At 42.7% G+C, this 15,521-nt stretch overlaps 1 protein-coding gene across 1 annotated transcript; it reads right to left on the bottom strand.

Moving 5' to 3' along the window:
• Positions 1-875: 875 nt before the first annotated feature.
• Positions 876-13,950, bottom strand: LOC306931110 (receptor-interacting serine/threonine-protein kinase 3-like). The gene is made up of 9 exons (XM_079512316.1): positions 13,856-13,950; positions 9,567-9,738; positions 9,211-9,397; positions 8,818-8,967; positions 7,868-8,007; positions 7,644-7,693; positions 7,292-7,444; positions 6,119-6,259; positions 876-2,200 (listed from the first exon to the last, which is right to left on the bottom strand). Exons 2-9 carry the CDS (start codon positions 9,713-9,715, stop codon positions 1,569-1,571), a joined length of 1,602 nt encoding a protein of 533 aa, XP_079368442.1. The 5' UTR covers positions 9,716-9,738; positions 13,856-13,950; the 3' UTR covers positions 876-1,568.
• Positions 13,951-15,521: the final 1,571 nt, after the last annotated feature.

The following is a 15,521-nucleotide window of genomic DNA, read 5'->3' as shown; positions in this document are numbered from 1 at the left end:
ATGAGGTGACAGTACTTCATTAGACACCCTGGAGTAATTTTTATGTGCAATGAAGTATTAACTTTGTATTTAGGGTTTCTTCCTGGAGGCTGAACCCTTGACAGTCATGCAATAAACAGTAATATAGTGACATCACACTATCAGCCCCTCCCCTACCCCCCCCTTATCATACAACTACAGCTTCAGGCAAATCCATCTTTAGCTTATTCCAACAACTCTACACTCAAATCTGGATGAAACATTTTTACATAGGCCATACAGTATTTTTAATAAGCAAATCAGAGTGCTCTAGATGGATTTAATGATAAATATGAGAATTCCAATGTGTTTCTATGCTCAAAAAGCACAAAATAGACGTTATGTAACGGTAAGTAAAACTAATTGTCAGATAGTCTCCATCTTTGAAATATACAAAATAGATGTTCAGCAACACCCAGTCATAAAGATAACCATTCCAACATGTTTCTAATTGTCAAAAAACATGATTTGAACACAAAGTTTGCATTCATAGCTCATCAGGTTCAAAAGTTCTAGACAAAACCTTTTCAGGTGGCGGACTGGCGGCCATATTGGATTTGGCCACTATGATGACCGGGGGGTTGCTGGCTCGGGCACGGATTCAACAAACATGAGTATTCTGAACATTTTGAACACCTCAGAATATCTGTAGCTCCAACAGTTTAGAAGATAGAGCCATGTTTGAACTAGCGGTCATTTTAAAAAGGGCGTGGTCATTTTCGGGTATTTCGACCCGGATAGAGAATGGTTCACAGTTCCCACGTTGTTCGCGGCGGTCATATTAGTCAAGAACAGTTGCGATATTCTCTCCTACATGAAGTGCATACATATCTTAGCTAGGTCCTCTACTATAAGACAAATTTCTTCCTCAGGAGACAAATAATAAAGAACCTTGAACCTTGAAGGCAATGAAGAGTGGCTTTTAGAAGAGTTTAGCCAGCCTTTCATATCAGTGGAACATGAGCAATTTAGTTAGCTGGTGTTCTTTTTTTTCCTTCTTTTTTTGGCTTTTTCTGCCTATATTGATAGGAGGAAAGTAGACTGACAGGAAATGGGGAGAGATGGGGGGGGAAAGATCGGGAGTCAAACCCGCAGCACACCGTCAGGCTGGCTCAGCAGCCTAGGTGCCCAGACGGTTGAGCTAACCGTCCGGGTCAGCTGGTGTTCTTTTGAAGAAAAAATGCTGTCTATTGTTTGACTCTTTTCAAATGGGCGTTGTCAGTGCTTATGGCAACATTGTGGGGGAACAAAAGTGGTGCAACTCCGTGTGGGGTTCCCCGGAACTTCCAGAACCGCAGGAACGCGCCCAGGGTGCCGGCCCGGTTCCGGCGAGCCGCCCCGCATCCGAAACGGTCGAGAAATGACAGAGTTACTGTGTGGGGGTCCTAGCGACATTATAGCGTTTTCATAAAGTGTGCGTTCTCGTGTAAAGGGTCAATAAAAAATGAGAACGCAACGGGACTTTGACGTTTTATCTGGAGATGGTCGCCGTCTAAAAGAGGCCCAAGTCTACATAAAGTGCTATCTAAGGGGCTAGGCTAGGGCAAGTGCTACGGGCCATGGTGGAGTCTTAAAAGGTGGGTTTTCAGCCTACGGCGGAAGCTTGGGAGTGAGGGTGCTCCAGCCCCCCCAGCACCCCTACTTCCCTCAACCATGGCTGCTGTAGCTCCAACAACCCATATCCCTGCATACAGAGGTCGTGTGAAGGTCGTCCTCTCTGTATGAAGGAGACTCATTGTGTTTCTACGCACATCATAGAAACACAGAACACCTGCTGGGGGATCTACATACACCCCCACCCTGTGGCTCCCCCATGTGGAGGGAACAGGTCCTGACACTTCAGTCACAATGTTGTTGTGACGGAACCTGTAGCGTTTATAACTATCATAGTAACATAACACCCATGAATGAGGAGTGTCTCCAAACCATGATAGACCCTCATCCTTTCGGTTGATGTCATCCTGACAGACTGCTATACCAACACTCTTTCCACTCCATTCCACTTCAAAGTACTGAGGTTCAGATATACATTCTTTACTCAACACATTAAAGTAAATGGTAAATCTCTGCGGGTGATCTGCATAACGTTGGCCTTCATCTGTCCAAGTCACCTTCCTGTTGTTCTCTGACAGGATGAGTCTTCTGCTCGCTGTGTTTGGATCCAACGACAGAGGAGAGGAATCTGTTGGAGAAAACACAGTAAAACACACATGATGAAATTGACTGACACACGCACGCACGTTTCAACGTCACAACAAACTTACTTATATATTCTATGGTTAGCATGGAGCCCACCGTACGGTCTTCTTTCCTTCCAGGAGCAACATGGAGCCCACCGTACGGTCTTCTTTCCTTCCAGGGAGCAACATGGAGCCCACCGTACGGTCTTCTTTCCTTCCAGGGAGCAACATGGAGCCCACCGTACGGTCTTCTTTCCTTCCAGGGAGCAACATGGAGTCCACCGTACGGTCTTCTTTCCTTCCAGGGAGCAACATGGAGCCCACTGTACGGTCTTCTTTCCTTTCAGGGAGCAACATGGAGCCCACCGTACGGTCTTTGCTTCCTAACAGTGGCGTAAAGTTCTTATAACGGCAGTGGGTGCCCTCCCGCCCCGCCCCAGCGAGGGAAAACAGTTTTTTTGGTACTTCATTTACAGTTTGCTAATCAACACAGTGGTGCGCTTTCAGTTCACAACAAACACATGAAATTGTTTCAGCATCTTGTTTCAACATTTCAGCATGATCAAAAATAATTAAATTGTTTCAGCCATAAGCGACGGGTGGATTTTACCTTTATGTGCGTGGGGGATGACAACGACGACGCAGATTTATTTATTTATTTATTTCCCTCAGATGGTCTAACAATGTCATGATTTGACCAATGTATTACCAATCTCGTACACCATTGCTCACGAAAGCAAGAAAATTGACCCAATTACAGCCAATGCATCTTACCTTTTAATTAAAGTAAAAGTAGTCTTAGGAAAAGGAACAGTTCTGTTCCCCGGACATTGTTTTGGGATATTTAGGCTGAGATGGCTGTTTGTCAAGTCTCAAGTCAGTGTGGAGATTACCCGGCGGTGTTGCTGCCCCTCCCCTCCCTCCCGGCTCATGGCTCTTTACAGACGGGCCGACGGGACACAGACAGCAGCCTCTCCGCTGAACGTGTCAGTGTAGTGTTGCTGCAGGAGCGTGAATGAACCGTGCGGTCACTGGAACAAAGCCTCACATTAGCATTTGAATACCTGTTCTGTGAACACCGTAAAGGTGTGTGCCTACGTGACAAAATTACCAGGGGGAGGGGAGCTTCAGCCTTCAGTCAGTGGGTGCTATTTGGCTTACTATTGTGTCAGTGGGTGTTTTAGCCCTCAAGCACTCCCGGAGTTGACGCCGTTGCTTCCTAACCTTGGACTACATGTTGTCTCAGTAAAACAGCCCTCCCCCTATCCACAAGGAGGAGCAGTGCACCAAAGCATTATGGGAATTGTAGTCCAGGAAAAAAGTGAGTCCAGTGTCCATGACATCAGAGACACTGGGCTCACTGCTAAAACACAATCTAAAATATCTAAAACCACATATTACACACATAAACACCCCCGGGAAAGTGTTCTAAATCTTCTAAACGTCATTAACATATATTTATTTGCAAAAAGGGTGAAGTGTCCCTTTAAGGTTTGGTTGTGTTCCAAGCCCGTTTTCATACCCTCTGATCCCGATGTGCAGCCAGTGAGCTGAATCTTAATCTACTTAAATCTTATTGTGGTGATTAAGTTTAAAATAAGCAACACACTGTCTGGATGTCATCTTGAATGAGATTAAAAACAGTTTAAAGTGAGTAATCCACTGTCTAGATGTCATCTTGAATGAGATTAAAAACAGCAGTTCTGTAATTAAAACCAGGTGTGTTTGGAGGAACGTGCAGCGATGGGAATCAAACAGGTGAATTAAATCAAGATGTTGCGGGACGCGTTACGTCATCACGCAGCACGTTGTCGTTCAAAGGAAGTAATTTAAACTTTTGGCATCAATTGTTAGGTATGACCATATGATGACCATCTATTGTTTGGTATGACCATATGTTTACGTTTATTGAAGGATCCCCATTAGAGACACATGACTGAGCCTCTAGTCTTCCTGGGGTCCTGAATAAAACAAATACAATACAAATGTACAACTAAAATATGATGACCACGGATATGATCTAGAAGTGTGAACATTTTATTTTTCATTTCATTACGTCTTTAAGGCTGAGCTGGTATTTTACTATACACATTGTATACTGATATCCAAACAGTTCCACCGTGTAAAAGCAGTGTGTCAACATGTATACTGATATCCAAACAGTTCCACTGTGTAAAAGCAGTGTGTCAACATGTATACTGATATCCAAACAGTTCCACTGTGTAAAAGCAGTGTGTCAACATGTATACTGATATCCAAACAGTTCCACTGTGTAAAAGCTGTGTCAACATGTATACTGATATCCAAACAGTTCCACTGTGTAAAAGCTGTTTGTCAACATGTATACTGATATCCAAACAGGTCCACTGTGTAAAAGCTGTGTCAACATGTATACTGATATCCAAACAGTTCCACTGTGCAAAAGCTGTGTGTCAACATGTATACTGATATCCAAACAGTTCCACTGTGTAAAAGCTGTGTGTCAACATGTATACTGATATCATCCCCCCGAACTCTCCAAACTGGGGTCCCACAGGGATCTGTACTTGGTCCCCTCCTTTTCTCACTGTACACTAAATCCCTTGGCACTATCATCTCTGCTCACAATATATCCTATCACTGTTATGCCGATGACACACAACTGTTTCTATCCTTCCCCCCCTCTGCCACCCAGGTGGAAGAGCGCATCACTGCTTGCCTGGCTGACATCTCACAGTGGATGTCCTCCAACCACCTCAAGCTGAACCCAGACAAGACTGAGCTTCTCTTCTTCCCAGCTAAGTCCTGCCCTATGCGGGAGCTAACTATTTCCGTAGACAACGCCCTGGTAACGTCTGTCCCAACAGCCAGGAACCTTGGTGTTGACCTGGACAGTCAGCTCTCGTTCAAAATTCACATCACAGCTGTCACTCGATCCTGTAGGTTCACACTCTATAACATACGACGAATTAGACCGTTCCTCACCCAGGAATCATCCCAGCTCCTAATCCAGACAACAGTCCTGTCAAAACTTGACTATTGTAACTCTCTCCTTACTGGCCTACCGGCATGTGCACTGAAGCCTCTCCAACTGATCCAAAATGCCGCAGCTCGCTTGGTCTTCAACCAGCCAAAATTCTCACATGTCTCCCCCCTGCTCCGCTCCCTGCACTGGCTCCCGGTCGCTGCCCGCACAGAATACAAAACTCTGATGTTGGCATTTAAAGCAACCAAAGGTATGGCTCCCCCATATCTTGCCAGCATGATTGAACCCTACAAACCCTCCCGCGCACTCAGATCAGCCAAAGCAGGGAAGCTGGAAGTACCCTCACTAAAAACGCCGGGACAACGCTCCACACGTCCCAAACTCTTCTCCCTTCTGGCCCCAAAACTGTGGAATGCACTTCCCGTTGCAATCAGAACTGCAGCATCACTCCCGATCTTCCGCCGTAGTCTGAAAACCCACCTTTTCAGACTCCATCATGGCCCATAGCACTTACCCTACCCCCCTTAGACAGCACTTCTTAGACTTATATAGCATTTGAAACAGACTTATAGCATGTCATGTAGACAGCACAATAAGTGCATTGTATGTAGTCATAGCACTTCATAGTATATATGTACAGCATAGTATAGCATATATGTATAGTTTATATGTATAGTGTCATTATATAGATATGTTCTAGTTATAGTTTATATGTATAGTGTCATTATATAGATATGTTCTAGTCACGTTCTTAGCTTACGCATGTTTCGCGATAAATGCATTTTACATATGGGATGTATTCCCATGCTTTTTGTTCTTGCTTAATGTAAATCGCTCTGGATTAAGAGCGTCTGGATATCCAAACAGTTCCACTGTGTAAAAGCTGTGTGTCAACATGTATACTGATATCCAAACAGTTCCTCTGTGTAAAAGCTGTGTGTCAACATGGACTCACGTTTTAAAAAGGCCTCTCTGTTGGTGAGCCCTGGAGCACCAGGAGGAGCAGGAACAGAAGGAGGAGGCTTCAGGAGGTCACAGGCAGCAGAGATTCCCTCCTCGTGTCTTGAAAAAACACCACGTGTCACTTCAACGCATTCTGAAATGAAAAAAACACTGTGTCACCTCAACACATTCTGAAATAAAAAAAACACAATTTTCTTTCTTAAGATATTATTGGGAGCTTTTTGCCTTTATTGGTTTTAAAGTAGTTTGACAGGAAAGGGGACAGAGATGGGGGAAGACATGCAGCAAAGGTCGTCGGGCTTGGGACTCGAACCCACGACACGCTGAATACCAGCCTAGGGTGCCTGGACCGCTAGGCCGGCCAAGTCCTCACGTATTCAAGAGTCCAGCGAGGCGACTCATGACTCTCTGCGACAAACTGTTCAAAAGTTACGGCAAATTATATCAGAAACTATGACTATCGACTATCGACTATGACTATAGCCTATCGACCAATCAGAAGAGGGGGTGGGGGCTGATTGAAGCCACGGTCACGCCATTTTACGAAAATGGTCTATGGTCAAAATGACCATAGACCACTGGAACCACTCATATTGAAGCGCTGCCACAGCGCAAATGTAAACACAACCTAACAAGACTACAACTCGAAATTATGGAGATATCAGATTTTTTCCCCCGCTGCTTCCGGGTTCATCGTTTCTGCTTGAGAGAGACCAGATGGAGGCAGGAGGAGGGAACCGGTGAACTCAATACTGCCACCATCTGGCGGAGTCAGGTTAACAACATGACAATAAATTAAAAATGGCTGACTTCCTGTTTGGTTTCGGTCATGACGCCATAGAGACTTTTTTTTGTGTGGACATAATACAGGTGTGTACCGATCTTCATACATGTAGGTGAAACCGTATTGTGGGGCTTCAAGCACAAACTTGTGTAGGGGGGGCACTATTGAGCCATCATGCCACGCCCCTTTTGTGAGACGATTGAAATACATCGTTTTTCGCCTCTTGTGAGGTTTGTGCAAAAAGCTGCGCAAATATTCAAGTACGTTTAGCGCCTCAAAAACAAAAATGCTAATTTCATTAGTGCAAAGAATAATCTTTTGTGATTTCAATATAATATAGTGCAGTGCAGAGTCCCAGCATCTCTGCATGAATAGATTTACCTGCAAACGAAGGTCTCTTGTTGGGCTTGTCCCAGCATCTCTGCATGAGCTCCACCAGCTCTTCTAATCCAGCTGCTTTCTGGACATCGATTTTACGAAGATCTGGTCTGGCTCCCCTTGGAATGTGGAATAGCAACATGGTGTGATCCACCCCTACATAAAATACAGGAACATTTACATTGTGTGTGTGTGTGTGAGAGTGAGTGAGTGAGTGAGTGAGTGAGTGAGTGAGTGAGTGAGTGAGTGAGTGAGTGAGTGAGTGAGTGAGTGAGTGAGTGAGTGCGTGAGTGAGTGAGTGCGTGCGTGCGTGCGTGCGTGCGTGCGTGCGTGCGTGCGTGCGCTAATAGTTTACCTGGATAGGGACTCTCTCCAGTGAGAATGGTCCAGAGAAGTATGCCGTAACTAATAAAAAGGCGGGAAACATTCAAGCATTAGAAAGAGATTTTCACACTTCAACGCATAATACAGTTGTATGTATTTATGACTGATGTATTAGCAACATAATTCCTTCTAGAGTTAATCACCTGTAAACATCATAGTGAACACGGTGGTATGTATCTAGATAGAGTTAATCACCTGTAAACATCATAGGAGCGAACACGGCGGTATGTATCTCCAAAAGCCTCAGGGGGGGTGTAGGACAGAGTGCCTCCTTTGTTTGTACGGTTGGTCGACCTGACACTGTTGGTCACCGTAGACAGGCCAAAATCTGCTATCTGTTGACAGAAAGAGGAGGATTTTGTTTAAGCAGGACATGCAGTGATGAGAACTGTTCATTTCAAGAGCAAATTTGGATTTAGTTTTAGTCAGTCCTTTGAATACAAATTTATTTAGTTTTTGTCAGACTTTAGTCATGTGAAATGTCTAGTTTTAGTCGACATACGATTCATCATCAAACATCGTCATACGATTTCAGTCGACTAAATCTAAAGTTGACTTAGCCGACTAAAATGTATGTAAGCAGGCCTTGATGGCGTCGTAATGGAACACATTGTGAGCTTGCAGATCTGCTATATTTCAGAGTGCAACACTCGAGCGCAACCAAGCATAAAATAACTTGTCTTTTAGTTCTACTGGATCTCTTCTACACTAGTCCCTCCCTGACATTTAGTTCTAGTGGATCTCTTCCCCACTAGTCCATCCCTAACATTTAGTTCTACTGGATCTCTTCTCCACTAGTCTCTCCCTAACATTTAGTTCTACTGGATCTCTTCTCCACTAGTCCCTCCCTAACATTTAGTTCTACTGGATCTCTTCTCCACTAGTCCCTCCCTGACATTTAGTTCTACTGGATCTCTTCTCCACTAGTCCCTCCCTAATATGTAGTTCTACTGGATCTCTTCTTCACTAGTCCCTCCCTGACATTTTAGTCTACTCTAGTTTATATTCGTTGACAAAATTGTCAGTATATTTAGTAGTCATCGTATCTTAGTTTTTATTTAGTTTTGGTGTTAGTCGACGAGAATCAGTCACACTGCTTGAGATTTCAGGTCATTAACTGATGGATATGTATAATTATTGTGTACCTTGGCATTGAGGTCGGCATCCAGCAGGATATTGGCTGGTTTCAGGTCCATGTGCACAAGGTCCTTCTTACAGTGGAGGAAGTCCATGGCTAGCGCCACCTGGTGGGCTATACGGAACGCCAGGGGCCAGGGTGGAGGTTTAGACTGGCTCTGTAAGGGTTCATATTATATAATATAGAGATATAATTATAGTAATAATAGAACAGCAGGGTGGAGGTTTAGACTGGCTCTGTAGAAAAGGTTAGAATAGTTTTGGATCTTTAGTTTTTTGTTATTAGTTTTTCTCCCCATACTTTGGGTTAAATTTGTCAGGTGCAGGATTCAGAAAGGTCAGAGTAAGTTGGTGCCGCAGGCACCACTGTTGAATTATAATGACAGTTGAATTCTAATGACCTTGGTGAGCAGAAAGGACTGCAGGCAGCCTCCCTCCATCAGCTCCATCACTATACCCTGCATCTCTTTGGAGCCCATCATGGGGGGCCGGCCGCGGTACATCCCATAGACCCTGGGAACAAACTGATGGTCTGCAGCTTCCATGTAACCTGCCTCGCGACACAGGGCAGCATACGAGGTACCAGAGCTGCAGTATGGGGTCAGTTTAGGAGGGGAATGACAGCAGTTAGAACCCAATTATGTGAAACTGACTATTAGGACTGAAGATCATGAAACAAAGAATAGTGTGTATAAAGATAAATTATCAATAGATACATTATTTAGCTTTTTTAATGATTGTCAATTTGTCATCATACCTGTCATCATGATTAAGCAGCTTAATGGCCACTTCAATGCCCAAGAGCTTGTGTTTGGCCTTAAAGACCCACCCGAAGCCTCCTGAGCCCAGTATTTCCCAGTTCTCCAGACTGTCGTCGCCAATTGTGCCTCTGCCACTCTCTGCCATCTCTCACCGAGAAAGATTCAAATCTAGAGGGAGACAAAGTACAGGAAAATGTATAAGACAAGTGTCCAAACTATATCATTCAAATACAGTACATTTATAGTACTTGTCGTCTGTTGACACTTATAGCATACTAACTTCCTTTTGACACATTTAAAGTTATGAGAGCCATGAATATTCATGCATAGCATAACCTCCATAGTGTCTACAGACTTATAAGTAAGTAGGGAGCTTTCACGCTCGCTTGTATCAGAGCAAAGACCCATTCACACTGAGCACGGTAAATGACACGTAGCTTGCGGAGTTAGTTCAGTCAGATATACTCGAGGGGTTTCATGCTGTGCTCAAGGGCGCATCCATATTAGGGATGCCAAACGACTCATATTTGGCCAATCGATAAATCGAGGCCGCAAATCGACGAGTCGATCGACTTTTTTTCCTATTTATTTTCCATTATTTTTTATTTTTGTATTTGTTGTTGTTGCTGCGCAGCAGTTGAGGAGAACGCAACTATGCATTCCTTTAAGCAACACAACTTCTGCAGCTGCATCCATATGTTTAGAATTTGCATCAATTATCAAAGCCCAATAATAAAAAATAAACTTTATTTTGTAAACAACGACACTGAAGGAGCAGCGGCGCTATCGGCTGCTATGCTATCAGCTAGTCCCAACTCAAGTGTCTGCAGCAGCCTGTCACAAGTACCGTAATGAACTGATACGGGACGCACGTTGTTCCGTATTTTAATGTCGGGTCGGGGAATAAATACAGTATGAATGACGGCGGGATTTATTTGACAACGCTGTCCTGCTTTCTTCACGAGAAGAGAAGAGCGCTCACAGCTCAGAACAGAGCGGACCTGTCTTTGAGCGTGAGCAATGAGATGCGAACCTGGGGTCTGGGGGCTCAGAGCTGCAGCCATTGGCTCATGATACGAGCACACGACCAATGGGACAGAGCATTCAGTGTTGCTAAGATACCCTTCCCCTTCACCCCACACCCTTGGACGATGGCGCTCTAACTGCAGCCAGGGCATGCTGACAGGCGCAGCACAGCAGTGTCACACAGACAAACACGTACCTCTCCCATTTGGAAAACATTTGAAACAGTAAAGTTTATAACGTTTTATAATAAGCCATTACAAAAAAATAAAAAATAAAATAAAAACGATTTTTCGACTCATACGTTTTTGAGTCGCGGAAGGCATGAGTCGAAAATCGAGTCGATTTTCAACTTTTTTCAACATCCCTAATCCATATGCTCAAGGGGTTAATATGCTGCATTACTATGTGGGTGTATTCAGTTTGTCATTCGCTGATGTGGCAGTCAGCTGACCAATTGCGCGGGCTACTTAAGCTCACTAGACTGCATGCTCTTCCTGCCTTCCTTCTGCTTATGGTTGCTGTTTATATGTTTGCTCCCACGTGAACGGAACGTAATGTATTTCTGCTTGACGAACGTCATTGTGAACGCGTTAATTTCTGGCGTGTGTGAAGTTACGGTGAACGTCACTTTCTCACGTTCAACTTTGTTCAAAGTTAGTGTTTCCATAGAGGCTTCTAGACGAAACCCCCGTTAAAACACACCCTAGACAGGCCTTAATATCTAGCGGGAAACCCACAAATAAGCCCTTATTATCCGACACAAATGAACAAATCTGTCTCAGCCGTACAATTTCACTGGAGCGTGCAGTGCACATATCTAACTGTACTGCATGCATGATGTAATGCACGCATACAGACACATACCGTCAGAACATGTCCCGACCCAAACGTGTTGTTGATTAAACATAATGTTCCATGAAAAATAGCTTCCAATAGCTTGTTATTTTTGCGTCGAGGAGGTATGTGTTCAACTGTCCATACATGATCGCCTCGTTCTGCCAACACAAGACATCTCCCTCCACAGAAGCGCAGTGATGCCTGATTTATTCTTTGTCGTACGTGTGTTCCATGCTGAAAATAGCTGATCTACAAGCTCACAACGTGTTGTGTCTGCGACGCATTGTGAGCTTGTAGATCAGCTATTTTCAGCACGCGGAGATATGCAGGCTGTGAGAACTGAACTGAGAACTAAGAGCCTTCAAAGAACGCAGCTTTCACAAGTTGGCCCATAATAAAGACAAGGAAAAGGATTAAGATTCAAGAATTCGGTGGCATTTCACATTGCAAAAGAGCTATTTGTTTTCCAAAATGTAAAAGGAATTAATTAATTAATTTCGATAATGGTAGTGGAGATATTGTAAAAGTTTGTCACTTTATGAATCCCAATTTCTTTTGTTTTTAAGGTTTGGACTTCATTCCCAATAGGAATAAAGTCTGCGGTTCTATATGGGCTGTGGCAATAATAAAAATTTAAAAAAGAATGAAAAATAACTAAAATAGTTCATTTTTTGGAACCATGAACTTTAGTTCAAAATGTTCAGTTCACAGTTCAACATTTTAAAAATGAACTGAACTAGTTAATTTAAAAAAAAAATGGAACTGTGAACTGAACTATAGTTCATAAAAAAAGTGAACTTTGACAACACGGTCCACCACCACCCCAGCACCACCGGTGGGCTCTGTTATTTATATATATATATATATATATATATATATATATATATATATATATATATACAATATTTTTATTGTATAATTGCTCTTAATGTTTAATGATGCCGGACGCCAGGATAAATATATATATTATATGCACACTTTTGTTCTCATTCTATAATAAATATTGGTTAAATCTATTTGTGAGTTGTCTGACTGAACTATAACTGTACAAATATAGTTTTAAAAAGTCAAGTGGATGACAGAGTATTAAATAAATGGTATAAAACTATGTAAAATAAAGTGAGGGACGCTCCTATCATCATACATCACATTCCGTGCTCAACCAATCAAAGCATCACAAATGTCATCCCGGCCTGTTGGCGTCTTCACTTTTCACTCCAGGTGGGCTGCGTTTGCCTCCTGGGCCATGAGTTTATATATGTCTATGGCTGAGCCACTGCCTGCTAGATGGAGTTAAAGTGTTCCTGGATGCAGGGCAGGTTGCCATGGTAACACAATCTCATTATTGTGCAAGCATTATGTACAAGCTGTTGAAAAATAGCAGATCTACAAGCTCGTAGCTCTACGAGCTTGTAGATCTGCTATTTTTTAAAGAAATCGTTAAAATGTGGCGCAAATCTTTTAATATATTCTTTCAGAGCGAACGTTTTTAACTAAAATCTTTGCTTCTGGGAGGGTCCCTGGAACAACATATTTTCAGATGGGGGTCTCTGGAACAACATATTTTCAGATGGGGGTCCCTGTCGAGAGGATTTACACATAGTTGCATCTCGTTGCAACTATACTTGCATGTTGTATGCGGTAAGTGTGGTTTGGGCTTCCGCTTTAGAATCTGCCTCACAAGGCCGCACACACGCACGCACGCACGCACGCACGCACGCACGCACGCACGCAACCAGCCAGTCCCCAGTTCAAATATGAGGGGGGTGTAGTAGATGATGAAAACTGGTAGCTCTGTGTAGAGAGAACAGCACAGGATGTGGTCACCGAGGTAGAACAGCTCAGTCAGCCTGTATCTGTATTTATATATACTGTACATGGCAACAACTTTACCCAAAATGGATTCCCATCCTTAATGAGTTAAAATGTCATCGACACAAAACAAAAGTGATGTGGGTCAGCTCAGTGTACAAGTATACATTTATTAGATCTATAGTTTGTTGTCCTTACAGTGTCAGCCGGTATCTATACATGTATTAGATCTATAGTTTGTTGTCCTTACAGTGTCAGCCGGTATCTATACATTTATTAGATCTATAGTTTGTTGTCCTTACAATGTCAGCCGGTATCTATACATTTATTAGATCTATAGTTTGTTGTCCTTACAATGTCAGCCGGTATCTATACATTTATTAGATCTATAATTTGTTGTCCTTACAGTGTCAGCCGGTATCTATACATTTATTATATCTATAATTTGTTGTCCTTACAGTGTCAGCCGGTATCTATACATTTATTAGATCTATAGTTTGTCCTTACAGTGTCAGCCGGTATCTATACATTTATTAGATCTATAGTTTGTTGTCCTTACAGTGTCAGCCGGTATCTATACATTTATTAGATCTATAGTTTGTTGTCCTACCTTAAAGTGTCAGCCGGTGTCTCGGGAGGTCTGTTGTGTCTGCTGTGTCGTGCAGAGTCAGGAGAATGTCCTGATGTCTGTCTGTCTGTAGGTGTATGTGGGTAACAGAGAGAGAGGGGGAGTTTGTTTTTTCCTGTATGTAGATGAATGCTTTGCACGCACGCACGCACCACAAAATTTACTTGAGTTAAAGTAGGGGAGAGGCGCTATGATTGTAACACTGCACGTTTCACGCTTTTACTCAGAGATCCTTTTATTTACATATGTAATATTTTCAGGCAAAGGACCTACACATGTCTGCTACCATAAACCACTTCAAGTTTTTCAATTGATAAAACAGGTTGGGAGTTATTAAACCGAACGTGGACGCTGTTCCAGTGTTACATTTGTTGCGCATTGCGATTAATTGTAACGGCATGCACCATAAATGTAACAACGCTAAAAAACACCATTAAACATATCGTTTTCAGCCTAAATCAATTTTATTTCATTGAAGCAACTCTTAACATTGTTTTCATACCATGGATGTGATAAGAAAATGTATCAAACATAAAGGAATTATTAAATATTACCGGGTGTACCAGTGAGCGTTTGAGTCAGTTCAATGGGAAAATACATTGATTACACAAAAAAAGATAAAACGTTTGATTGATTGAGTTGTACAATGTTATACAACCCTAAACTAATTTAGAATACACTCTGTAATTGAAAGACAGCTGACTGAACAATTATATTGGCTAATATATCAAATATGTAAATATTACATATCGTTGCTGTCGGGAGGATACCTCACAACTCCAATTTTAAGGTTTTTAATTTTTTGTTTCCATGAATCGATGCTACTGAACACCCTTTACGTCTGTGTGTTGTTGATCGATGCTACTGAACACCCTTTACGTCTGTGTGTTGTTGTGAATATATTTAACCATTAGAAAGCATTAAAAAGCGCTTCTGAAAGAAGCTCGCAACTCCATTTGATCCTCAAACTGTCGGTAGAAACACGTAACTCCACTGCTCTGTGGGGGCACTGACTGCAGCTCAGCGCCGCGCGGAGGATAAACAAACAGAACGACTGTGTGTGTGTAGTCTTTATGTGCATAGCTGCTCAAAATGCGATATTCGGGGCTTGAGCTGAATTTGACTTAGATATGAAAATAAACTGCGATCACACGGGACCGGGGACAGATCACTGTAACAAACAGTGCAGAAAGCTAGCAGAAGTTTAAGTCTGTTTAACCGGAAATGACGATGGCCAGATTCGGTCAATTCGGTCAAAATCGGCATAATGGTGAAGTTATCGCCACCATCAGGACTGGGTGTCTAAAACTAGCTACTTGCCCCGTTAACATGAGATATATTGTGTATATCACAGATTTTTCTATTGGCATTCAAATGATGAATTAAAATGAATGAATAGAGACGGCAGAAGGCACTGAAAAGCTGTTATTGGGGTGGCAGTCCAAGGGTTGTAATGAAGTGGTTGCACTTAAAAATAAAAATAAACACGCCATGCAAGTAAAGCTTTTAACCCAGGTAGACATTTTTATATTCTGGTAGCATAGCAGACAAAATGCTTGTTATCGTCTACCTTCTAGCATCCATGGCCTCTCGTTCTGATGAGTTGTTGATGGTAGAATGGTGGAATTTGGGAGAGGATAAAACATCC

This window comes from Electrona antarctica (genome assembly GCF_951216825.1).
Source record: "Electrona antarctica genome assembly, chromosome: 10".
Lineage (NCBI taxonomy): Eukaryota > Metazoa > Chordata > Actinopteri > Myctophiformes > Myctophidae > Electrona > Electrona antarctica.
Note: the sequence above shows the minus strand (reverse complement) of the source record. Positions and strands in the feature narration are given on the sequence as shown.

Excerpts from the sequence above, each read along its gene's own strand:
- LOC306931110 (XM_079512316.1), bottom strand. The coding sequence starts at position 9,715 with ATGGCAGAGAGTGGCAGAGGCACAATTGGCGACGACAGTCTGGAGAAC. Across the intron at positions 8,968-9,210 it reads AGTCCTTTCTGCTCACCAAG|AGCCAGTCTAAACCTCCACC; the intron begins GTCATTAGAATT and ends GAACCCTTACAG. Across the intron at positions 6,260-7,291 it reads CAAGAGACCTTCGTTTGCAG|AATGCGTTGAAGTGACACGT; the intron begins GTAAATCTATTC and ends TTTTCATTTCAG.